This window comes from Gekko japonicus, unplaced genomic scaffold (assembly GCF_001447785.1).
Source record: "Gekko japonicus isolate JY-2015 unplaced genomic scaffold, Gekko_japonicus_V1.1 scaffold53, whole genome shotgun sequence".
Classification (NCBI taxonomy): domain Eukaryota; kingdom Metazoa; phylum Chordata; class Lepidosauria; order Squamata; family Gekkonidae; genus Gekko; species Gekko japonicus.
This window is the reverse complement of record NW_015162474.1, coordinates 1,339,846-1,367,188: the sequence shown is the minus strand read 5'-3', so window position 1 is coordinate 1,367,188 and position 27,343 is coordinate 1,339,846. Positions and strand designations below refer to the sequence as shown.

At 40.8% G+C, this 27,343-nt stretch overlaps 1 protein-coding gene across 1 annotated transcript; it reads left to right on the top strand.

Moving 5' to 3' along the window:
* The first annotated feature begins 5,316 nt into the window (after positions 1–5,316).
* Positions 5,317–16,510, top strand: FRS2 (fibroblast growth factor receptor substrate 2). Its single transcript, XM_015405712.1, has 5 exons — positions 5,317–5,382; positions 5,791–5,977; positions 12,383–12,541; positions 15,067–15,230; positions 15,521–16,510. Exons 1-5 carry the CDS (start codon positions 5,317–5,319, stop codon positions 16,508–16,510), a joined length of 1,566 nt encoding a protein of 521 aa, XP_015261198.1.
* Positions 16,511–27,343: the final 10,833 nt, after the last annotated feature.

Here is a 27,343-nt window from a genome sequence, read left to right as displayed (position 1 = left end):
ATCTACCAGAAAATCTCCAGGAATCTCCCTACCTGGAGCTGGCAACCCTAGTCAGGACTGGCCCCAATGAGTTCCTCACAAAGGCCTGTGAAGGGTTTCCTTCCTTTGTCTGAACCAAGCTTGGTTGCCTACTGTGGCAAAACGGGCTCCAGTTCACCACTCAGCTGTTTGCCTCCCACCCTCATCCGGTGGGCGTATCTCCCTCCTTAAGTTCGCTGCCACCACTCACTGAATTGTCACTGCTTTTTTAGAGGGACAGTGAGACCCCTATTTGGAGATGGAATCCCCAATCTTTGGGGGATCCCTGGAAAGTTGGCAACCCAAGGGTCTGGCCTTTCCTTGCTTCCCTGGGCTACTCCCTCCCTTTGGTATTGTGCAGAGCAGGGGAGACTATGTGGTCAGAGCACAACACAGATTATTAGCCCAAATAAAAGAATTTATTTAACTATTTACACAATTATGAAGTGCACACACACTAAATGAATAAGGCACAACTGTAGGAGTAAGCACACACTATGAACCAATAGGGCATAAGTCAACAGGGGGTCCCTACACAGCACCCAGCCAATGGCTGAGGGAGCGCATTGCACAGCCAATGGGAGAGCTGGAAAGTGCCACTCCACTTTACAATTATATATAAGGAGAGATAATGTTGTATATAGGGCTGCCTTTGAAAATAGTCCAGAAACTTCACTTGGTTTAAAATATGAGAGCCAGGCTATTTGTCAGGAGTTGGTAACTTACAGGGATTGTATCAGCCATGTACTGAAAGGTCTCCTATTTATTTATTTATTTATTTATTTATTTATTTATTACTTTAACTTTTACCCTGCCCTCCCTGCCGAGGCAGGCTCAGGGTGGCTTACATAAGAATGAATAAAATAATATAGGTCTCGGTATAAAATACATAATAGACAATTTAAAACCATTACTATACCAATGGCGGTACAAATATAATAAAGTGCGTGTAAGAACACGTTCAGTGGTGCCTCCACCTAGGTGGCTTAAGCTGGAGATAAAATCAGCCCAGGGCATACCTGATAAAGTGCAGCTCCTACCGAAATGCCTGCCGGAAGAGCTCTGTTTTCATGGCCCTGCGGAACTGTGGAAGATCCCGCAGGGCCCTGATCTTGCCCGGGAGCTCATTCCAATAAGTCGGAGCTGCCAAAGAGAATGCCCTGGTCCTGGTCGATATCAACCTGGCGACCTTCGGGCCAGGGAGGGCCAAGCAGTTTTGTGCCCCTGATTGCAGTGCTCTCTGGGGAATATGTGGGGAAAGGCGGTCCCTCAGGTAGGCAGGTCCCTGACCATAAAGGGCTTTAAAGGTCAAAACTAGCACCTTGAAGCAAATCCAGTATGTTATTGGCAGCCAATGCAATGTCTTTAGCACAGGCCAGATATGCTCCCACATAGGGAGGCCCATCAGCAGCCTGGCCGCCACATTTTGTACCAGCTGCAGCTTCTGGAGTTGCACCAAGGGCAGCCCCAAGTAGAGAGCATTGCAGTAGTCACCTCGAGGTGACCATTGCGTGGATCACTGCAGCCAGATCATTGCATTCTAGGAAGGGAACCAACTGCCTAATCAGCTGGAGATGGTAAAAGGCTGCCTTGGCAGTGGCTGCTACCTGGGCCTCCATTGTTAGGGAAGCATCCAGGAGCACTCCCAGACTCCTGACCCTCAGCGCTGGCACCAGCGGCACCCCATCAAAGGCTGGTAGTGGGATCCCTACCCCTGATCTGCTCCAATTCAGGCACAGGACCTCCGTCTTCGTCGGATTCAATTTCAATTGACTCAGTCTAAGCCATCCAGCCACGTCCTGTAATGCCTGGTCTAGGTCTTCTAGGGTAGAGTCAGACTGACCGCCCAACAACATATAGAGCTGAGAGTCATCCGTATATTGGTGACACCCTAGCCCATGCCTCCGGGAAGTCTGGGCAAGGGGGCGTGTATAGATGTTAAATAGCATCAGGGAAAGCACCACCCCTTGAGGCACTCCACAGATTAGTGGGTGCCTTCAGGACAGCTGCTCCCCAAGAGCCACCCTTTGTCCCTGACCTTGGAGAAAGGAGACGAGCCATTGCAAGGCAAGCCCCTGAATCCCCATGTCGGCGAGGTGGTGGGCCAGTAGCTGGTGGTCGACCGTGTCGAACGCTGCTGACAGGTCCAACAACAACAGCACTGCCGTCCCGCCCTGATCCAGGTGCCTCCGGAGGTCATCTGTGAGGGCGACCAATGCTGTCTCCATCCCATGGCCTGGGCAGAAGCTGGACTGCGTGGAAGTGTCATCCATAAAGTTCTGCAACTGTGTTCCCACCGCCCTCTCAATTAATTTGCCCAAATAGGGCAAATTGGAAACCGGCCAATAGCCAATTCGGCCGGATCCAGAGATGGTTTTTTTAGAAGAGGGCGGACTATCGCTTCCTTGAGATCCCCCAGGAACAGCCCTTCAGAGAGGGACTTGTTGATAATATCCCTAAGGGCACCTCAAAACCCCTCACGGCCAGCTTTAATTAGCCAGGAGGGGCATGGGTCAAGGCTGCATGTGTTTGGGCGTACTGTTGAGATCAGTCTGTCAACTTCCTCTGGGCTGAGTGGACTGAAATAATCCAGAATAGGACCAGAAGATGTGCTTGGAGCCTCAAGTTCACTCACTGTCTCAACTGTGGCCGGGAGGTCGCGGTGGAGCAACAAGACTTTATCTGCAAAATAGCTCGCGAAAGCCTCACAGCCTGTATCCAATTCACTGATGTTTTGTCTGCCCTGTGGCAAGACTGTTAAAGACCGAATAGTTCTATACAATTGGGCTGGGCGTGAGCTTGTAGACACCATAGTGGCTGCGTAGAACTCCCTCTTTATAGCTTTGACTGCCATCTCACAGGATCTCATAAACGTCCTATAAGATGCTCTTGTTGCTTCGTCACGTGCGCACCGCCACTGTCTCTCTAGCTATCTAAGCCTTCGCTTCATCAGCCTCAGCTCCTGGGTATACCAGGGAGCCAACCTAGAGCGAGGATGCAGAGGACGTCTGGGAGTGAGCTTGTCGATGGCTGTCAAGAGTTGGCCATGCCAGTCCTCGACTAGTTCATCAAGTGAGCCGTCAGGGGGCATTGGATCCCAAAGAGCTATCTGCAGCTGCAGAGGATCCATTTGGCTCTGCGGGCAAGCTAAAATACGTTCACCGCCCAAACAGGGTTGGGGTGACACATTCACTCGGGTCTTCAGGGCATGGTGGTCCGACCATGAAACTGCCATAGCAGCAGTCTGGTCCACTGTGACCCCTGCTGCAAAGATCAAATCAAGCGTTTGACTGGCTCGGTGAGTAGGGGCCGTTACATGTTGTGAGAGTCCCAGTGCCACCATGGACAACACCAGGTCCACCGCCTGTGAGGAAGCCACATCGTCAGCATGGACTTTGAAGTCACCCAGGACTATCAGTCTAGGGTGCTCCAATGCCCAGCGGTCAGTACAGCAGCCAAACAGTCAAACTCTCCCCGGCTTCCCACACAAAGCCGGCACACTCGATGCCTGTGAGCCTCAGTGATGGGAGCGCCCTGAAGGAGTAAGCCTCCCGAATGAACAGAGCCACTCTCCCCCCCAGCCCCTTAGTCTGAGATTGGTGGAGGACTGAGAACCCGGGAGGAGCCAACTGGGAGAGAGCAACCGTCTCCCCATCGCGTACCCAGGTTTCGGTCACGCACGCCAGATTCACGTCCTGCTCCAGCAGGAAGTCACGAAGGACTGAGGTCTCATTATTTATGGATCTGGCGTTGCAGAACACCAATGTCGGAGTGGGGTTTTTACTCCTAGCCCCACTGCCTGCCACCTGTGGGATGGGATGCAGGCTGGAAGGTGGCCGAGCTTCTCTATTTCTCTTCCCCCTTCCATTCCTGCCTGGTCCCACCGCTGTACTTTCCTCTCCCCAGGAGCACTGGTATTCCCTGGCCCATCATTATCAGCCACTAATGATCTTCGCTACTCTGAGCCTCATACCCCTGATAGTTGATTAGATGGTATATCCTAGTATGGTGCTACTAATGGCAGTTCGCAGGTTCTCTTAGTGTTGTTAACCTTAGAAGCCTAATCTGTCCTGACAGACCCTTCTGACCTACTAAATAACCACCCAACCCCTAGTTAGCTAGCACTTAAGTTTCAATCCATTTCTCTTTCTCAAGGCCAGTGATTTCTTTAAAGGCCAGGGATCATCATAGTGATACAGTCAATTCCGCTATGCTCTAATCAGTCCCGCTGTAGGATAGCTAAGTCACAATAATACTTAATTAAATAATTTAATCACATCCTCTAATCAATTGATTTAGTCGGTTCCTCACTGTCTACTGTTTAAATCATACCCCCCAATTAATTCAATTTAAATCATAAACCCCAGTTAATTAACTACCCCAATAGACAATAAATAATCAATCAATTATCCAACTTTGCAGGACTATAATGCTATTAAAACCGAATCATGTGAGATTCTGCCTGCCCGCTGGCTAAAGTCCGATGGTTTCCTCCAGTCCCGTTCAACTGTTTCTGGGCACAATTCAAAGCTCTGGTTCTTACTCTGAAGGCCCTAAATGGCTTGGGGTAAAGGTACCTGAAGGACCATCTCATCCTGTACTGTCCAGCCCTCCAGTTCTGTCTCCCAAGCCCTGCTCTGTTTCCCCTGCCTTCAGAGGTGAAGTAGATGGTTATTAGACAGATGGCATTTTCAGTTGCAGTCTTCTACTTGAGACTTACCTGGCCCCCACCGTACTGTCTTTTAGGTATCAGGCCACAGCATTTCTTTTTACCCAGGTTTTTAATTATCTTTCCAGCTGTTTTATCGTCTGGTTCTGGTCTGAGGTCTGTTTTATGGATAGTTTTAAACAGTTTTTTATGTCTCTGGGCTTGTTTTAATTAGTTGTGTGCTTCTATGTTGGTGATTTATTTTAACTGTAAGCCCTGCTTCTTAATAAGTGTTGGCCAGCAGTGGGAGAGGCAAGAAAGTCCACTGACTGAAATCCCTTCCATTGGGAGAAATTACTTCTGGATTCATCCCCAATATTCATTTTCCAATCATTCTGTTTACTCAAAACATAAAAATATGTGTTTATAAATAAACAGCTAAATTTAATTTGTCATAAAGTGTAAATCCATGCAACAGAAATTTAAGTGACAGCTCTTTTGTTTATAAACTCCACATTGGTGCGTAATTCTGCCCTTTGCCAGTTTTATGTTTTCATATAACTGCCATTTGCACAGTTTACTTTCATCTCTTTCTTAAAATTGTTTTCTTTGCTTTGGCTGTAGCAATCACATGGTCTTCTGAAAAAGTCATGGGTAGCTGTTGTAGCTGTCCAGATAAAGAAAATGTCCCAGATAACCATCGAAACAAATTCAAGGTAAAATTTTGTGTGGGATTTTGTTGCTTTGATGGTCTGAGTTCTGTTTTACAATGGCAAGGAAGAAGGAGGAATGTTAAGGATTAATAGGAACTTCCATGGTAAATTTCAGTTTTCTTCTGAAGTATGTGTGGCCTGTACACCCATGAGCTCAGTACAGAGAGAAAATATAATCCACTGGTACTGTTTTACCACAGAGCCATGCTATTTCATGAACATTTATAATCTATATGGATAACTTTATGCTGCCTGTCTCTGGAATAGTGCTGAGACTTCAGTTAAAAATTCTTTTTCCAGTTGAATTTAATGGGATACATGGTTTTAGTTAATTACTTTTAAGTAACTGTGAAATGATTTACCTTTAAATATGCAAGCATTTAATGTTGTGTTTTTAAAAATATTTTATAGGTTATTAATGTGGATGATGATGGTAATGAATTGGGTTCTGGTATAATGGAACTTACTGACACAGAACTAATCTTGTATACTCGTAAACGGGATTCTGTCAAGTGGCATTACCTTTGTCTGCGCCGCTATGGCTATGATTCCAACCTCTTCTCTTTTGAAAGTGGCCGAAGATGTCAAACTGGACCAGGTATGTATGAAGCCTCCCATTTCACAAATCTGTAAGTGAAATTCAGGTGCAAAGTATAGGTGTATTAGCTGTGTTTGTTCTGTTTTAGAAGACTCAAAATAGCCTACTAAAATAGTCCAATGTCCTTATAACTTACAGGGAGATGGATCTTACAATGTAAATTGTTCTGATTAAAAATAAGTTAATGAAATTTAGCCTAGTTCTGTATTTCCAAAAGTGATTTTGTAAGTAATAGTGGAAGTTTATTGAAATCACCAAATAGCCTACAGTACTGAATTCTCATTTAGTAATTCTATTGAAATATGCTGAATAAGGTTTATGATAGCTCCTGTTTTAGTGATGTAGAAGAATATGCAGAATGCATTAAGAAGAGCTGCTCAGGATTATAGAAAGAGCTTATACTAGCTCAGTGGAAATCCTTGGTCTTATGTAACTGACTGCCATGCCATCCTTTTGAAACTTTGCCTTGTTTTGAACCATGGAAGATGTTGTGGAGATATTCTCCCTCTTCAAGGGAGTTGGGGAAAAACTGACCGTTTTCCAAATGAAGGGAGATAAATGGTGGGCTTCTCCAAGGATCTGTATTGGTGGCAACAGCAGTTAACTCATTGCTAGTTGATATAGAATTATGTGTGAGCATTATGTGTTAGCAGTGAAGTGACCAAGTGTACAGACGATGTCACATTTTTCAAGATGTTGAAAACACGTACAACTATGAAGAGCTTCAGTATGATCTCTTCAAATGGACTAAGTAGACAGAATGCTAAAAGTGGCAAATTAAAACCAATGCACACTGGAGCAGAAAACTAATTTCACACTTATACTGATGAAGTTTGTGTGATGGATTGTCAAGGGTTAATGCCTCATGGCGTCTGAGAACCTTTGAGTGACAGGGTGTTCAAACCGAATTCTGTGAAGAGTGTCAGTTAAGAAATGACAGTTCGGAACTGACAGTTGAAGAAGAAACAGTTTAGCACTGACTGAAGGCTGGGAAGGAGGTAAAGAGGAGTGAGAGGATTATGGAAGATCCCAATTCAATCTGAAAAGGGACAGAGCTTCTAGTTGAGAAGTAATCCCTGCGCAGTGAAAAGAGAGATAACTCTTAAAAGAGTGATCCCTGGTTCATGCATATAGAAGGATTTTAGGAACTTGGTTGTACGTTCCTGCCTTGTAAACTGGAATTGTCAGTGATACTCAGAAATTTCTGCTTGTGAGTGAAAGCAAAAACTAAAAAAGCCTCTCTCTTCAAAATTTTAAAGACCTTGTTGAAAAGTAAAAACACTTACTTGTTGGCAACACATTAGCTGGATTTAGTGTGATTACAAGGGTACCTCAGTTTTTATTATCAGTTCACCTCATACATCCTACCCTGAGTCCATTTGACTTTCCTCTCTCCAAGTTAAATAAAATATTTTGGTTATTTTTTTGACCTTTCAAAAGCCTCTTGTGTGTCATTAGAGTATAAGCAGGTGATTTTGTTTCTTCCCTCAAGTCCCTCAGCTGGGCCAGCATCAAAATATGTAATAACATGACAGGGTGGGACAGCCATAGACCAACAGATTAGAAGAAAATATATGCATGGACTGCCCAGCAAGCGAGCAAGCAAGAAGAAACAAAAGGGAAAATCCCGTGTGTGAGGGAGGGAAGAAGACAAGATCGCTATAGTTTGACTTGGTCATGATGATCCTGCTTTTAGGGTTATGATTAATAGTTCAATAAAAATACCAGCTATATGTACAGGCAGTGAAAAAGGCAGTCTCCTGTATCAGTGGTTACTGAAAGGAATTTGAAAATAAAATTAGCATTATTGTGTAGTGAAGCCACTTTGGCATTGGCATACCATGTCCAGTACTGTTAGCTTCATCTTAGAAAAGATATTGTTAAATGGGAAAAGCAAATGCAGAAATGGCAATCCAGAATTATCAAAAACCTATAGGCATTTTATGACACCTTAAAGACAAGTACATACACTTTGGACTAGAGCACATTCGTCCATAGATGTTTATGCTTTTGACAATTCGGCTATAGTCCATGAAGTCTTATGAAGTTTAGAATAAAGAATGTGTTGCTCTTTAAAGTGTCACACTTGCATTTTGTAACAAAGTTAGAGTCCAATAGCACCTTTAAGAGCAACAAATTTTTATTCAAGATGCACACTTGAAAAGTTGGATTAAACACTAACATGGATTCATTGATTTAAATGAAAAGTTTTAAGTTTTAATACTAACTGAATACTAACTGTTAAGGATCTTCCCTCTTGGGTTTTTAGTTATAGTGTGGGTTTAATTTACTGTCCTTTTATCCTGGGGTACTTTTTCCCTTCCCCTTTTCTTTTTCTGTTAGTGTGTAGGTGTAACAAAAATTAATAAAGCTACCCTGCCTTCAGGGGATTAAAAAAAAAAAAGATGTGAGCTTTTATGTGCATGCACACTTTGTCAGACAATGAAATGGAATTACATATCACATTTGTATATATAGAGGTGGCTTGTTAAATTAGCATGCAAAATAGTGAAAATATTTTTTTAAACAGATCAGAAGAATGACATGCTATGTTTCTGGTTATCATCTGTTTCGGTTCAACGGGGGGGGGGCAACATAGGTAATAAATATGTTAGAACTGGAGATTGATATGTCCTAATTTGTGAGAATCCCGTCCTTAGATTAACATGGCTACAGGTTAGCATGGCTGATAAACAGGATGGAACATTTTCTCAGCATGGAGTGGCTAAACCTCTAGTTCCTCTTATTTTAGAAAATTACATTGGGACATAGAGAGGTAAAATGTGTTAGTCTTAAGGTGTGGAGAAAGCAGGTAAGAGTTTTTTCTCCCTCTACTATGATGTTAGAATTTGGGGAAGTCCAGGGCTTTTTTTGTAGAAAAAGCCCAGCAGAAACTCATTAGCATAATAGGCCACACCCAACAGCAGAAACTCATTAGCATATTAGGCCACACCCCTGACAGCACAACTCATTGGCATATTAGGCCGCACCCCCATGTTACCAGAAGTGTGCTTATCCAGCCACACCCACCGTTTGCTTCTTATTCTGTTTACCCAGGGCTTTTTTTGTAGCAGGAACTCCTTTGCATGTTAGGCCACACACCCCTAATGTAGCCAATCCTAATGAGTTTCTGCTGTTGGGTGTGGCCTATTATGCTAATGAGTTCCTGCTGGGTGTGGCCAACTTGAAAGCCAGCCGGAACTCCGTTCCTGTGCGTTCCTGCCCAAAAATAGCCCTGGGGATGTCCAATTAAACTGTTGGGCAATAAATTCTAAACCGATAAAAGGAATAATTTTTATACAATTCATAATTACATTTTGGAGTTTGTTGTCAGAAGATATGATGATGACCTTTCATTTAGATGGCTTTAAAAGGAGATAAGACAGACCAATCAAGCTGTCAGCCATGATGGCTAAGTAGGATCTCTATCTTCAGAGGCAGCATGTCTATGATGCCAGTTGATGGGAGGCAGGAGCAACAGTGGAGAACAACTTTTGTCCTCATGCCTTGTCCGTTGGCTTTCCTGACTCACCTAACTGGTTGGAAACAAGAAGCCAGACTACAGGGATGCCAGACTCTTTGTCTGATCTGTGTTATTTATTTACTTTACTTATAGTCTACCTTTCTTGCTGAGACTCAAGGTGGATTAGAAAATTTAAAGACAATGCAATAGGAACAGTATAAGACACAATAAACAGTACAATAAAATTGGGTTGGAGAATTAGAAAACAATGCAATGAAATAGCATATGACATGGCATATCATAAGCAGTCCAGAAACTGGATTACAGATGTCAGAAAACAATACAAAACTATAGCCCTAGTCCCTCCGGTTAAAAAAAAAGTCATCCTGAACAATTCCATTTTATTAACAACCCTATTCTCTGTATAAAAACACCCTCCTGAACAATTCTGATGTACACATTCAGCAGAACAATAGAATCACAGGAGCCCTCCTGATCATGTCAGGTAGGCCATTTTACAAAAGAGGAGACACTGCAGAGAAGGCTCAGGTAGAGGCTGCTGTTGATCTTATGCATTTACAGGGTGGGACTTTCAGAAGACTTTGCTAAGATAAGCATAGCTGTTGCAATGGAAGATATCAGAAAATTACTTTTATAACCTCTCTCCAGTATTCTTGTGTGAGTAATACCAAATGTGCACCCCTGATAACCTTAAAAATGTATAAAATTACTGATGAAGATTTGGTGGTTGAAGTACTTCAGAATAAAGCTGTATCAAGGGGAATGTTTAGCCCGTCCCTCAGTGACCTATTAGACTTTATTTTAGTGGTTGAAAGCAAGTGTGTGTACTTATCAACATTTTAGATGTCATTTTTCTTTCACTAAATGATTAAAGGTGACAGAAATGTATAGCCTGTATGGTGTAATTCCAAATATTATCGTGATCTCTAGTCTTTTGTGAAAAATGTTCCCTTCTTCTGTGAAGGATGGGGTTTTGTGGTATTGGTTTATTTTTTTAAAAGACAAAATTTTAAGTATAATGGCTGCCGTTAGTCCAGTCTTTCACTATGTCAAAAGTGCATATTCAGCCCACCTCAAACATTTATGGACTACAGCTGCAAAATATAATCTTTTCTGGTGGAGGTCAAGTCAGTTAGAATCCATGTTCTTTAAATGTGGAGTGGGCCTCCCTAAAGAGGTCACTAAGGAAGAGAGAATGCTTGCCCCCCAAAGCGCAAATTCCTGTGAAAAGTCAAAAAAGTTGCACTGATACTTTATATCTAGTTGCAACTAACATTGTGCACATTCAGTTCTGCCTCTGAGGAGATATTAATAATTGTTAAAGAGTTGTTAAGCATCTTCCCAATTAGTTCATTGTACATGTTTGTTTCCCTCACAATGTGGGGTTCAGTAATACTATTGGATACAAATCTAGCTTTTCATTAATGGGCTTTCTGTTTCCTTGGCCCAGGTACTCTCTTCAGCTTAGAAATCTGTGCTGTATCACAAATGTGTGTGGAAGTTGCTTCTATGTAACAAATTTATAGGCTTAAATTAGGATGTGCTTTGTTTACCAAGATGATAGTTTTCAGCTTGTTTTGGGAAACCCTGTAGTCCCTCACTAAAAAGATCAGCAATGGTTTTCTTTAAGAGACCTTTTCAGTCATTCCCTAAAATGCACAGCAACAAGGGAGTTTGTATGTGTTGTAGAACACACACTTGGTTCATGCTATATATGTAAATGCTTGGCTAGTGCTTAGCATAAACTGTGTCTGCCCTAGAACTTACCCCATAATCCTCTACAGTGTGCATTGGTTACAATTCCTACACTGATATGGCTATGTGGTCAGTAGTACCTCAGTGTAGAAAGTGTTGAAAAATGGTGCCATACGTTACAAGAGCTAGACATGAAAAACACGAGCCTTTTTACGGAATGACCAAGACCGCAATCAACAGCCCCTTAGTCTAAAGTATTAACATATATATGAATAGCATATATTGTTAGATATGAGAATTGTGGGTTGCAAGAACAGACCAAATGGAGCTGTAATGAAAAATTAGGAATATTATAAAGATATGCATAAAACTGACTTAACTGCTACCTCCTGGAACATTTCTGTTATTACAATTGACACTTAGGCAATAAACTAGAATCAGAGTTCTAGTTTATTGCCTGTTTACGGCTTGTCCCTTCTCTATGCGCATAGTTGCATTGTCTGAAATAGAATAGGTGCCGTAGTTTTAGCATGTTAGATAAGCTGACACTCAGCAAAGGCACACACACTTGTTAACAAGAATGTCAACTTTAACTTCATGCTTTCAATGGAAGAAAAATCCAAAGCTACAACTGCACGGGTTCTCTGTTTGCCGATGATGGTAAGTTGGGCTCCCTCTGCTGTTGAAAAGCAAAGTGGAACAATACTACAGGAGAATCTATCGTATTGACTACTTTGTTTCTGTGTCTATCCCTCAGACCAAACCCAAACTGGCTTGGTCTTTTTCACCCAAATCTGTTCTATAATCCTTCATCCTAAATCCTTACATTAACCTGGGCCTGCTCCCTGTGTCAAATCCTTCTTACTTACTTGTACAGGAATTCTATGTCAACTTCTTTGGTTTTGTGTTGGTAATGGAGCAGAAACTTTAAAAGCATATCTTTGGTGCACAAAAACTCTGTTCCTACAAAGGCTACTGCTTACCAAGAAACTTTTTTTCCTGAAGTGCATACCAAACATTCTCTTCTGTGTTCTGTTCACTTTACCCTTTTTAAAATGTGTGCATAAAGGTTTTGAAACTTTTTTTAAAAGGTTGTTTAACTTTATGGTTAATTTAATAGTTCTTTCTTTGACAGGTATGCACTTAAATGGTCTCCAGCAATTTTTAAAATTGAAAACGTCCATTTTCCTTCTTATAACTATCTAATGTATAATATGTTGTTGTAGGAATATTCGCATTCAAGTGTGCCCGTGCTGAAGAGTTATTTAATATGTTGCAAGAGATCATGCAGAATAACAGCATAAATGTGGTAGAAGAGCCAGTAGTAGAAAGGAACCAACATCAAACAGAGATGGAAGTTCCACGAACTCCCCGAACACCTACCAGTAAGTATTTTTTTCTCCTGAGTATTGGGTGTGAACTTAATCTCAGGTTACCAGGTTTACTTTTGGCATTCTAGAGTCACAACAAGATGTTACCTCATCAGTTTTCAGCATTAATATTCCTTGTGAATGTTCACGTGTGGTGAAGACTCATATTTACTGATTTAAGAGAGAGGTTAGAGGTATGAAGTCCCAGACAGATGAAAAGAAGAAATAAAAATGAGAGGCCCTGACCCCCACTTGTTCCTCCCCTCCCAGATTTTAAGAAAAACTGCAAAATCTTTCAGCATTACTGAAATGGTTTAAGGCATTATTATTAGTCATATGACATCTGCTTGAAAAAAATGTTCTTCTGGGACGAATAATTTGAAATCTCATATGGGCTACCTGTAAGATCCAAATTCTTAGAGATTGTACAGAAAGGACTGTAATCAAAGGACTAACTTACATGTAACACTCCCAGTTCCTTCACCATAGTTGCGAAATAAGGCTGGTAGTTTCCCTCACTTTCACAGCGCCTCTCCATTGCGGTATCTTTTTGTTCTGCATTTCGTTCCATTTTCACCTTGCATGTCCATCAGGATTTTTTTTTAGCTCTGCATTGATTTTTGTCCCTTCATCTCTCAGTTTGCTTTCTGTTAGCTGTTTCTCTGGCTTTTCTGAAAGTGGTTTTGTGACAATTTTCCCCCTTGCTTCTCTTCCAAGCTGACAGTAATTCAAAAGCATACAGTTTCTCCCGGATTTCTCCGCCCCTTTCCCCCTGCCAACACTGAGGTCATTCTGCCCATTCTGCACCTTCTGCCATCTTATCCCCTTCATCAGTGCTTACTTTTTCCCTCATGTAAAGGGGTTTTTTTTACAAGCAGAATGAGTTTAGCGAAATCAGTTTTTTGCTAAACTGGCTTCTCTGGGTTAAAATAATTATAGGGAAAGGCTGAGTTGGTGGTTTATGTGTATGTGAAGAGTTTTCCCTGCAGGATTGGCTGGGGCTCTGCTGGGCAGGCCCCAGCTCAACAGAGCCCACCAAGGAGCCTGCCAAGTTTAAGCCAACCAGCAGGGAGAAGGCAGTGCACAGCTGAACATGCAGGGAGCCATTGACATGGCTGTGCCTGCAGGGAGCCCGTCAGTTCAGAGCTGCCTTCTCCTGCTGTCCTGGGGAAAGGGGAAAGAATTGGCCCTCCCACAAGCACTCATCATAAGCCAGGACAAACCCATCCTCTGAACCTTAAAGGAGAAATCTTTAGCTTAGCTTCTGTGCCTCTGCTTCTCAGATCAGGGAAGAGTGAGGGGGAGAACAGGCAGGCTGCTTAGAAAGGAGAAGGAGGTGGGAGACCAAAAGGGGAGAAGCTAGCTATGTGTTTACAAAGAGGGGCTGTTTGCTGCCATTCAAAAGTTATCGACATTCAAGCAGCACTTTTGAAGACACTCAACACACACACATAGGCAGTAGAGCTGCCCTCTCCCTTAGTGCTCAACAATATGGAAAACAGGGCTTCTCAGCTCCTTGTCAATTTCAGGACAAGTCTGGTCAGTTTCAACAGTGGGTTCCCCCCCTTTCCCTGTGTTTCTTTTTGTTCCCTATCATTCAGGGTGCTAACACTAAAAGGCATGTGCAAACCATGAACTATGAGGATTGAAATTGAAGGTGCTTGCTGGACACTACTGCACAGCTGTGATGGGGCAATTTGTGTAAAAACATTTTTTAATTGGACACTGCCCACCACACATCACAAGTGACATTCCACTCAGATTTAGAAAAGTGCAGGTGGGGTGGTGGTTTGTAGCTACAGAATAAATACACCAGATGAAGTAAGACTGGTGCAGGTAGCAGACACAGAAGTCTGAAGTCAAGTTTATAGGCTTGAGTGCTTGGACACGCTGCAGTAAGTTGTGAGTACAGAAAGAGCTGAGGAGTGGCCAAAAATTAAATGTGACCTCACTTCTCTGGCATGAATTTCCTAGCTATTATCATCCTACTGGCATTGTTCTTAACTATGATCAGTTCTAACCAGGATTTGAAAGCAGAGTTTGTCGTTAGTGTCAACATTGTAACAGTTTACCCTAGTTACTGTTAACTGTCATCAAAGTGCTTTCCTAATGGGGATGAAGGTCGGTGGGGTATAAGGCAGTTTGCACTGGATGAGACAATCTAGGGTTGGGAGCATCTGATCCCACAGAGCTGCTCTCAGTCCATTAAAAGAGCTGAAAATGTTTCATGTGCACAAGCCCAAACTCTTTTTTTGCTAGTATTGCATTTTCAAAAATAACACACCTGTCATTCTTAAAGATGTCTGGATTTGTATTTCACATTACTTAATAATTGCAACTGAGTATGAAATACCAGTGAATTTAAATGTTATAATATATTCCTAAAAAGACAGGATTGATAGTGGTGATCAGGAAATCCTTGCATTTTCAAGTCTGTTTCAGAATGACTTAATGTTTAATATATACGTTTTCATGAAACATTTTCTGAAGAAAAACAGCATTTCATATCAATAGAATAACTGGGTTTTCTCTCCAATCAGCACCTGGGTTGAGTGGTCAGAGTTTACCAAATGGGTATCCAAGATATCCCTCCTATGGAGATGCTTCATCCCATCCCTCCAGCAGACACCCCTCTGTAGGAAGTGCACGTCTTCCTTCAGTAGGTGAAGAGTCAACACATCCTTTGCTTGTAGCAGAGGAGCAGGTAAGGAATGTTGATTTTTAATTTAATTGTATTCCCATTTTAATCTAATTCTTATGTACATGTCCAGTGTTACCATGACATATATTTGTACTGAGGTTTTATTACTCTTATATTCTGTGGTGGAAGTGTTGAGAAAATAGTTTCTTGCACAAGCATATGTACATGTCACTATGTACTGTTTTAGGAACAACAATACTATGTAGTCATTGGCCATGAGCTGTAAAGGGAGTAAGGCAAATCATATGGAGCTGTGTGATATTGCAGCTGACACTTTAATTTGTCCTTTACAGGTGCATACGTATGTGAATACAACTGGTGTACAGGAGGAAAGAAAAAACAGGCTGGGTGTGCGTACGCCTCTGGAACGAAGGGTTTCTAATGCAGAATCAAGCAAGGCGAAAGAAGAAGAAAATTGTTCTGAGGACAGAGATGCCCAGGTTGTACTGGAACCTGAAGGAGTCAAATTTATTTTGGGCCCAACACCTGTCCAGAGGCAATTAATGGAAAAAGAGAAACTGGAAACAAGTGGGAACAGTACTCACGCTATTGGAAACAGTACTGAAACTAGTGCGAGCAGCACTCAAGCTAGTGGGAGTAGTAACAGTGAATGGGACACTGGATATGACAGTGATGAACGCAAAGAAGCCTCTTCTGGTAATAAACTAGCATATGAAAATGTAAATAGATTGTCTATACCTAGTGCTCCAGGGCTCAGGAGAGGTCGTCTGATATCATCCAGTACCTCCGATACACAGAATATCAACAATTCAGCTCAAAGGAGAACTGCATTACTGAATTATGAAAATTTGCCATCTTTGCCGCCAGTTTGGGAAGCCCATAAGCTAAGTAAAGAGGATGATGACAGTTTAGGACCAAAGACCCCTTCTCTGAATGGCTACCACAATAACTTAGATCCCATGCATAATTATGTCAATACAGAGAATGTAACAGTGCCATTAAGTGCTCACAAAGTAGAATATGCACGACGGCGAGACTGTACCCCTACGGTCTTTAACTTTGATATTAGGCGACCGAATTCAGAACACAGGCAGCTCAACTATATACAGGTTGATCTGGAAGGTGGCAGTGACTCTGATAACCCTCAGACCCCCAAAACTCCTACCACTCCTCTTCCACAGACTCCAACTAGGCGCACAGAGCTGTATGCCGTGATAGACATTGAAAGAACAGCTGCTATGTCAAGCTTGCAGAAAGCACTGCCACGAGACGACGGTACTTCTCGAAAAACTAGACATAACAGTACTGACTTGCCTATGTGAGCCTGGAATGCATTAGTTAAATTGTTTGCACCTTTATGAAGTTTTTTTTTTTTAGAAATGAATGAGTGCTCCATTTTGATTTTTAAAAATCACCTTTCATAGATTCAGTAGACTTTTTTCTGAATATTTCATGTGCTTGTTTAATGAAAGGGAATTTAAGGTAGAGTATTAAATAACACTGCTTCATTTTACATTTGTAGTAACAGCTTTTGGACAGTACCTGTTTTATTGACTGAAAGTTGGAGTAACATGCCAATTTTGACAAACTGGCCATGTGCCTGAAGCCCCTTAAAGGCATGACTTTTTATGCCTCCTGAAACTTGCGTTCTTAGCAGATCAGTATATTCTTTCATAGCATATGTCCATAGACGCAAATGTTCCAGTTGAACATCATGTGGCATAAATGAGAGATTCTCTGGTCTGTTTTAATTGACTCAAAAAAGGGTACAAATTCCTCTATCCAGAAAACTTGGACTGAATTACTCTGGCAGAAACCAGAACGTAGTTGATAAAAAAGAACTGGCAGCAACTGTCATTCTCTAAAGCCCTCCATATAGCTTGTCACAGTACTGAAGAGTGCAACTCTTTATAAATCCAAGTAGTAAGTAAACATTTAATAGTATATATGATGCCACTGCTTAGAGTGAGTGGCTTGAGAAAAACTGATTAAATCAGCAACATTTTAAGCATACAAAGATCATTTAGTGCAGTTTTAAACACTTCATGAATTAATGACCAGATGCACTTTAAAGCCGCCAACAATAAATGCAGCAACTAGTATTTGAGGAACAAGTTGTGTTGTAGTTTGCATTTCAGAAATAGTCTATGCTGCAGTTTTGTTTCTTTTTCTCTTTGAGGTTGAAATTAACAGTGATTAATGTGTAGCAAGTATTCCATTTAGAGGAAAATGGGATACATCTGGATAAATTGTACTTTTTGGCAAGTTGGTATGGCTGGCACAAAACAGTTTGTACTGTGCTGAAGGGCTAGAAGTTCCTTAGCCAGAATCCAAAGGCCCACGTGCAATGTTCTGCATGTGCAATGGGTGTTCTCTGTTTCCCACCCCTTTCTGCCACTCGAAGTTACTCCTGAAGATCAGGGTAATCTCCCAGAGCAGCCCAAGAGATAGTACGCATGATGCTATCACCTTGCTTGATACTAAGAGTCTGATCAGTGCATGGGTGGGAAATCTTTGGAATCCTTTGTACACAGCCTTGAGTTCCATGATGGAAGAAAGGTAGGATATAAATGTAATCAGAATAAAATTCCTTGCAACTGGAAGAAAAAATAAGCAGTCCCTTGCCCCAGCCCATGTGCTTCTGTTAGACTTTTTTGGCCATCTTGAGAAAAGAACTTGTCACTGTTGACATGGGAGACATCACAACAGTATTCCCTTTCATCAGAATCTGCAATCAGCCTTGTGTTAGACCCACTACAGATTTTCAAGTGGCAGCTTCATGTTTTTCTGTACAGTTGTACAGATATTAAGAAGACATTTCTGATGTAGTTCAGAGTTACGTTGTATCTATAATAAGATCCTTTAAATTTTATTTTACTTTTACTTTCCTCCCTTTTCATCTGTGTGTCTGTACAGTGTTTAAATTGCAACTATTAATTTTGTATATAATCTTCAAAATATTTTATGCATTTCATCTTGTTCAAGTTCCATATTGCCATAGAAAAGCTTTTTGAAGACCTGTTGGTAATATTGTCAGTAACAGAAAGACCTTTTTATTGCCTGCACAAGGAAACATTAATTATCAGTAGTTAAGGTTAAGAAGTGCTGTGGCACCTTAGAAAATAACTGGTATGAGCTTTCATGCCTTGGTTTCTTCCAGAGGCAAACAATCATAGGTCAGTGTCATAGTCTGAAGGCTGGATTTGAATCCATCATGTGGTGTACTAATGCATATTCTATAAATAATAGTGCTGTTGGGTTTTGTGAGACAGAGATCCTGTTCTGCTTCCATCTACATTGGCACATCTGTGCAGGATGCCAGTAAAATCCCTTGCAATGTTGCCACAATGTCCTCCTTTGTAATGTTGGGCTGCTAGCAGTATATTCCATCTTAAGCATCAGGCTTGCTGGCACAGCAAGCCTTGAGACCTGAGTAGCTGCTAACAGTACATAAGATCCCTGAAAGCAATATTTTTGTGAATGGATTATACTTTACTACTGCTGAATATTCCCAATACATCTACCATCTGCTTATCTTCCTTGGTGCTCTGTTCAAAAATGCCTCAGTTTTATGCTAGAAAAGCATGTAGGGCTGCTGGTGCAGCACAAGACTCCATGCAACACAGGCAACCTGAACCTTCAATTCTAGAGGAAGTAAGAGGTATTGCAAACTGCTTGTGACCCTGACTTGGATGGCCCAGGCTAGCTTGATCACAGAAGCTAAAAGCACTGTCAACCTTGGTTAGTGTTTGCATGGGAGACTGCCAAGGAAGTCCAGGGGTGCTACGCAGAGGCAGGCAGTGGCAAACCACCTCTGAATGTCTCTTCTCTTAAAAACCCTTCAGAGGTTGCCATAAGTTGGCTGCAGGTTGACAGCGTCCACATACACACACACACATCCTGGAGTATTGAGTAAAATTGTGTGCAATAGATCCCCCACCTACCCCCCATTTTTTAAAAGCTAACTGTCTTCCTGTGACAGTTGAGCAAAAAAAAAGAAAAAATGGAGAGCCTCCTGGAAAAGCTGCTTTTCTATTCAGTTGTAAACTTCTGGCTTTCATTTCCATAATAGTTTTAAAAGCTATATAGTGCCTGAACTAGCTTCCTGATCATATTATATGGAACGTGTTCAGATGTACTGCTAGCTATAATCTTTTGCAAGTAGGAAAAAATAAAAGGAATCGTCCATTGCCAAATATTGAGAGAACATTAAAACCCTATCTTTTTAATCCATCTGTGGGAAAAGTTTGGGTATTTAAAAAAGCTCTGGTTTTGGCCGAGAAAGAGACTGCCGACACTCAAACCAGCAGCAAATAAAATGTGTCTACAAAAGTCTCTTTGCCTGTACTGTAGTAAATTGTGCCCTGACTGCCTATACTTCCTCCTGTTCAAGGCCAGGATCTTGCTTAAGTAATGGATATTGCAAGTGTACACCAGAGTGAGTTAGGTAGAAGGACGTGGCTACCATTTTATTTCTGTATGCAAATCCTTTGTTTCATCAGTTTCCCCAAGAAATGCCTTAACTTGTCTTTGCTTCTTATGAACCTCAACATCACCTGTTTGCATGTATGTTGGAAAGAAATTAGGATAGTTCTTTCCTCTCTGATTTTTTTTAATCAGCTAAAGATGATTTCAGAGCTTCTTTGCTGTCTTTTCAGTAGAATCAGATGGTTTGTCTAATTAGCTGCTATGAAATCATAAGATCTGCACTTTATTGGAGACTCATCAAAGTTTTGGCAAGAGGTTCATCATCTGCAGATCTGGGGCTCCTTTTACTTTGTCATCAGTATTAATATTTGCATTGGACTTGCAGATGTGCTTAGCAGGAAAGCACCAAATACTTTGGGGGGAAATAACCAGCATGAGGAAGAAATTCATCCTCACAGAATCCTGTGAAAAAGTGGCAATACTATTCATCCATGTGATACCCTGAAAGAATGCATGCAGTTTCTCTGGTGCCTTTCTGTTATAACATTAATGGTCAGTGATTCATTATTATTAAAAGCTAAAAATATGTGTGCTAATATTAACTGATTTGAGGTCTTATGATATAATTTTGTTATTATTATTTTTTAAATTGCATATGACAGTTTATTACATTCACAAGAATAAAACCTCACCAGCCTTAATAACAGGGATGTGCTGTGCTACTCTGGAAACCATCTCTATAAAATCAAACATTCCTCCTCAGGGCTGTGTTATATGTCAGCCCAAATCATATTATGCCTTGCAAACATATCTGTATATTGATCTTTCTATGTTCTCCCAAAGAAAACTGGAATTGAGGCAAATAGTGGAGAGCCGAAGTAAACACACATGAAGCTGCCTTATACTGAATCAGACCATTGGTTCATCACAGTTACTATTGTCTACTCAGATCAAGATGGGTAGCCGTGTTAGTCAGTCTGTAGCAGTAGAAAAGAGTACGTTCCCAGTAGCACCTTAAACAAAATTTGTGGTAGGGTATGAGCTTTTGTGAGTCACTACTCACTTCTTCTACTCAGACTGTCAGTAGCTCTCCAGGGCCTCAGGTAGAAGTTCTTTCACATCACCTATTGCCTGGTCCTCTTAACTGGAGATGACAGAGATTGATCCTGGGACCTTCTGCATTCCAAGCAGATGCTGTACCACTGAGCCATAGCCCCTCCAAAAAATAAAATTAACTGTGCTGGCTACTGGAATCCTGTTCTTTGATTAGAGGACATCCTACAGATCCCCATCTTTGCTTCAGAGATTTATCAGGTGCTGATATATTTCTAAACTTGTGCCACTTAAAAAGGAAAAATGAGCCGGCACTGATTATCAGGTTACCAGATTCTCTATTGGATGAAACACAGCCCTTACAACCCATCACCTAGGCAGGGGGTACCTTGACATCAATAACCTCATCCAGTTCAATTAAATAACATCCTACCAAAATGTGAGTGAAGATGATAATGCTTGCTGTTATAATTCTACAGTGAAACTGTGTTGATTTATTCCTGCTGAAGGCAATGCAGAAATTGTCACATCTTTTTTTTTGCTGAAGGCAATGCAGAAATTGTTTCATCAAATACAGAAGCTAAATTGGGGTAGTATCTAGACCTGCCAACCTCTGGGTAGGGCCTGGAGAGCTCCTGGAATTAAAACTTACCTCTAGACTACAGAGATCAGTTCCCCTGAAGAAGACGGCTGCTTTGGAGGCTGGACTCCATGCTGTTATACTCTGCCCTCCCCAAGCTCCACCCCAAATCACTAGGAATTTCCCCACCAGGAATGGGCAACCCTAGTATTATCACTGGAGGGCAGATTGCCTTGGAACAACCTAATGCAAAAGTTGTGACTGCTTCAGTAATTCCCCACCACCACCACAATGTGCCACTGCTACTTGTGCAGAGAAAGCAGCATGGTTTTCTTGCACAAAATCATGCATTTGAAAAGGTGCAAGTGTTTTTTCAACATTGGATTGTGGATTGAGTATTTTATGTTGTCTCTGTTCATAGCCACCTCTCCTGATTCACTGTCTCTCTATGTTTCCTTTTGCTTATTTGCAAGGAATTTGCACTATTACCATTCGCTTATACACCTTACGCATCTTAGCTGCAAACAGTCAGGCTTTCAGCTTCTATTTCATAATCCCATAAATCATCGATATTCCAAGTTCAAAGTTGTCATGTGTATGTTACTCCCCCCCTTCCCCATATTCCCCCCCCCCATTAGACTTGCAGGACTCTTAAACATTGTGCCAAAGGTAGAAAATGTACAACTTAAAGGGCTTAAATTCCAAGAGTGGGCAAGAACACACATACAGGAAACTTGTCAAAAATTATTTCTGGGCCAGGAAAGGAAGGTAAAATGAAATGTTTTTTTCAAAAAGGCTTGGTGCAGATAAAGCCTAAAGAGTTCAGGCTGCATGCAGTTTATCATGCTGACGGTATGGTTGTGAGTAGCTTGAACTTCAATTTGTCACTGGTACTGTTGCTTCTACTGTACTATGGATTGTTCTTCTAACTATACGTACAAACTGGTAATAGACTAGACCTAAGCAGTATTGTATGGGATCTCATTCTACAGTGGTCAGTTGTGGTCAGTTTCTGATAGGGTTTTAGACTTTCATTCTGTTTATTCAGGAAAGACTGAAGCAGATACCCATCCCTTTAAATGTAAAACACAAGGCTTTCTTTTAAAACCAAATTATGAAGCCCAGAATTATGGTGACATACTTTGAATTAGCAATATTGGCTAGACAAACACTTTAATCCTGTAATATTGTTCTTTTCCATCACTAGAGTTAAGCAATAAAATTTAATTGTTTCTTCATAAATCATTAGTAACTTCAGTTCTATATTCTTACTTTCTTTGTGAATAGTAGCATAGTGATATCTCACAGTATTTCTATAGTAACAGAAGAATCAGAGACTGTACTTAAGCTCTAATATTGTTCATTCTTTCATCATGCTAGCATTCTTGAATACAAAAGGAGAGAGCTTCTGTAACTTCAATAACTGCATAGAAATGGGGATTTTAGGTTCAGCTTTTCTCATCTGTCAGTCTTTCCCCTTAAACCTATTAATGGTGCAGGCATTCTGTTCTCCCTTGCAAATGGTGTGCTTTATATCCCACAGGGCCCAAGAAATCCGTAAGGAAATCCGTACAGAAAATAATTATGTTAATATGGAGTTAAGGTTCCTGATATCTGTTTCATGGTATATGTACAAGCAAGTTATAACTTGATTTTACATTATTTTTTCAGTCCTGCATCTCTTCTTTCTGATAGTACAGGTCAGCATTAACTGAGCCAGTCCAATGTGCAGAATGGCTCTTGCCACAAATATTAAAAGGTCTTCATAGTTATGTCTCTTGAGCTATGTACAAGATGTCTTGTCAAATGTGTTATTAGGCTGCTATCCTAATATGCTGTTTAATACATATTAACACAATATTTTGTGTGGAAGTAGATTTAAATTTAATACAGGATTGCCTTTATAGTTCAAACAATGTGTGTTTACTTTTAACAGTATATTTGCAAAGGGCATTTAAAGTACTTATACTGTTTTCATGTTGGTAAATTATATATTTCATCAAGTACATATTTTCTGTTATATCCATTGCATTGTACCTTTTTCCATATAAATATGAACATATGACTGTCATTAGCAGTTGGATGGTTAGATTTCTAGGCAGAGAGTAGACTTACCGTATATGTTCATAAAGGACCTGTCACAAAAAGGCATCTTTCCCTGATCAGCAGTTTTGAAACCTACCACAGAAGAGTTTGTGATGTAGGGCCAGACCTACAGTTTATGAGAGGTCTAGATAGCATTCTGATTAAAGCATAAATATATCCTTGTTGGTCTGCTTGAAGTGTCTCAAGGCTTTAGAATGAGCCTTGAGCAATATTAGGACAGCCTGATGACTCCTTTAATGTTGTAAGATTAGCCACAAACCAGGACTGGTACTACCATTTTCCTTTGCACTTGTGAAGAAGGGGATTATTTAAATAAAGTAGTGCTTACTAGTAGTGCTTACCTGAGTCATTCACTTGCATCTGAACTCCCTCTCTAAGGCACAAAGTTAAAGTCTTCCAGTGCATGGACTGTATGTTTTGTTAGCAGAAAATATGAAATGTCTGTGTCACAAGATGATGTGGTTAGCAGAATTCACAAATGATGATTTTAATTCTGTTAATGGGCAGAAAGAGATTACTGAATTTTACTTAGTGCATTGATTTTTAAGGCATTTTCTCTTAAACACATTTTAAAAATGGAGAGGACCCTTCACTCAGGAATTTTTGTATACTTTGCTTTTGTTCTAATAATAGGTGTCAACAACCTTAACTCCCTGTTAATTTCTAATGCATATATATATATATGTATAATACATATCTATGGTACTAATTCTGTATTTTCCCTGATATTTGCCAAACCTTGAATGCAGGCAGTTGTCTTGGTTATAAGACATTGATTGCTACTGAATGTATAGGAAATGCTTCCATTTTGCAAAAGGAAATAATGTTTGTAACATATAACGTGATATAGTGTGTCCCAACCAGCAAGTATGGTGCCTTTCTTTTCTTAAAGAAATTTTTAAGCATAACATTTCATTCCATTGTAGCATCACTTACAACCATGTCATCTGAAGCATTGTTTGCCACTTTAACCACACTATGGTTCTGAAGTTACGGTACAACTGATCTCAAGTCTTAGCATGAAAATGGACAATAGTAGTCAAGTAATCACCAGTGTGCCACAAATGCATTTATGAAATGCATAAATATACATTTCTATAAAAGCCAAAACTGTATTTGTTTGTTACTTTGTCATTACATTGTAAAATACTGTAAAGTTGTTGTATGTCCTAATTTTGCATTATAAAAATGTTTTCCTACATAAAGGCATCAATATAGCAACTTTGTATAAAGGTAGCTTTTTAGAGTTTATTTTATAAAAAAAAAGTCTGAAGAGTTGGGTATTACCATTGCCAAAATCTCTCTCACACAAAAACTTAGTTTGAATTTCCCTTCCCCTAGTTCTTGTTGAACATTCCAATCTTCCTTTCAAGACAAAATGATATTATACTATGCATAGTATGTTTTTTATTTTCAACCACCATGTACTACCAATTAATTTTGGCTTGCGTTTTCATTGAGCTTACCAGATTTCCATTTTAAAATGTGTTCTGTAATATTGATAACATTGTCCCCTTACCAGTGCCAGCTTCATACGAATTGTAGCATGGCAATAAAATATTGATTTTTACTATGTAAACATGTGCAGTGCTCATTGGGTTTCTGATTCAGGGATTGCTATGTCTTTTTGAGTTCTTACAGTCAAGCCAATTTAAACTTTTCTTTCATGCATTATACACAATACATTTTTATTGGCTGTGACTGTCATGGCTTGCTCCATCTTTCTGAATTATTCAAGTTTATTATGAAAACAAACTATTTATTTACTGAGTATAGCAGTCCCTACCTCAGTTTGTAGTTGGCATTTTGCCTTAACTGTTACTGTGCTCAAAGGGATTGGGATAACTTTGAAGAAATAACCTACTGATCTCAAAAGGGCAATAATTTCAACGTTCTTTGGGGGGCAAATCTGTTCAAGTAGAAAATGCTGAATATAGGGCCATGTTAAGGATAGGCATTTGGCTGGGAAATACAATACAGTCCTATGGACTTTCTAATACAGCCTTTGATATCCAGCCTTCAATCTTTTTATACAGTTCATTTTCTCTCTCTAATTCCCGTGTTACCCAAGCAGGAGGATAGCACATGGTTGAATGATCCTCTGTGCATACAAAGTTCTCTACACAAAGCAACTGACCATAGAAACCTTCTCCTTGCCATGGAAGTTTTCTACCTGCAAGGAATTCTTTGAAAGGATATTCAAACACAGTACCTCCATCTGCACTCTGATGTAATACAACCCCTGGAAAGGGATTGTTTCTGTGAGAAGTATAAACAAGTCAATGATCAGTGAGGACATGGGATGGATAGGAAATCAGTCCCTATGTTGTTTATTGACAGCCCCAAATCTGAGAGTCATGTATTATGCAATAAAGCAGAAAGATTTGGGTGTGACTGGACAGTGAGCCGTTCAGACAATCTCCACATTAGCAGTAAATCTGGGGTGTTTGTAAATGTGCAGCACTTGTGGGAATGTGTTGAGGGGATCGTTTTCCTAACACAAAGATTGCTTTCACACAAGCCAGAAACTCCAACTGGTCCAGAATGTGGTGGTGTGGGTTCTTACTGGAACCCCACTTAGCGCCCACATTCATCCGGTGCTCCGCCAGCTGCATCAGCTCCAAATCGAATACTGGATCAGATTCAAGGTTTTGGTACTAACTTTTAATGCTCTAAATGGTCTGGCACCAACATATCTGTGGGACCACCTCTCCTGGTATATCCCCCAAAGAGAATTATGCTCAATGATAACAACTTACTGGTGATCCCTGGCCCAAAAAATATCCGGCTGTCCTCAACCAGAGCTTTTTTGGTCCTGGCCCCGACCGGGTGTAACTCTGTAGAGTGAGACCTGGGCTCTGCAAAACCTGATGCAATTCTGCAGGGCCTGTAAGACTGAGATGTTCTGTCAGGCCTATGGGTGAGGACAACGATGGTTTTCATTCAGACTGGCCTCCCTTGTTCTCCCTGTCCCTTTCCCTTGCTGCTATCCCCTTATTTATTAATCTGTATGTTATTCACTTTTCCCCAGAATAAGGAGCACTGTGTTGTGCTCCCTTTTCATGTGTCATCGTATTGATTGTTAGCAGTGTATAAGTTTTTAATAATTTTATTTGATTATTGTTACCCGCTCTGAGCCCGAGGGTTGGCTGTAATTCCAATAAATAAATATTCCCTAGGATTGAAAGCAATTACATTGTAGTATTTTTTCCTGCTGTCCTTTCATTTTTCAGATCTGTTTGTGTTTTCTAAAACAAAAATGTAACTGCAATACTTGAGGAAGGTGCTGAAGGAGAGATTGTCACCATCAAGGGCAGAGCTGTAACCACCTGCTCTGCCCCTTCTTTCTAGCTCCTGTAAGCATAAGAGGAAGTTGCCTCTCAGAAGAAAGGACTTCTGGAGTCTGGCTCCACTGGTGGACCTCCTGATGGCACCTGGCTTTTTGGCCACTATGTGACACAGAGTGTTGGACTGGATGGGCCATTGGCTTGATCCAACATGGCTTCTCTCATGTTTTTAAGTGCATGTCAGTGGGAAGACTGCTGGCAAGAAGGGTGCTGATAGCAGATAGATTTTTTATTAAGTAACCTGTTATAGTATTTGTGGTTGTTAATTTCAGTTGCTGCTTGGCATTGTCAGCTGCTCTGAGTTCTCATTGAGCTGAGAAAAACAGGTGAAAAATGCCCAAACAAATACTAGGCTGCCCAAGAAGGAAAGTAAAAGTATTGTTTCAGTTTCTTGTTTAGGGCTACTGGCCCTTTAAATTTTCCTCCTTTTGGTTCTGCTTAATTGCAGTTCTTACCCAGCCATGGCAATGGCATAATAAATGGTTAGTTACCAGCTGTTTGTGGAAGTAGGAATTATTTACTGCTTTTCACTTGGCAGGCAAAGTTACTGCTCATTTCAGGTGATAGACAGTGATAGACTTCACATTCCTGGGACCCAAGATCACTGCAGATGGTGGCTGCAGCCATGAAATTAAAAGACA

What these genes read in the sequence shown, in the direction of transcription:
- FRS2 (XM_015405712.1), top strand. Translation starts at nt 5,317, where the DNA reads ATGGGTAGCTGTTGTAGCTGTCCAGATAAAGAAAATGTCCCAGATAAC. An exon ending in AACTCCCCGAACACCTACCA is followed by an intron (nt 12,542 to 15,066) that starts GTAAGTATTTTT and finishes CTCTCCAATCAG; the next exon opens with CACCTGGGTTGAGTGGTCAG. An exon ending in TGCTTGTAGCAGAGGAGCAG is followed by an intron (nt 15,231 to 15,520) that starts GTAAGGAATGTT and finishes TGTCCTTTACAG; the next exon opens with GTGCATACGTATGTGAATAC.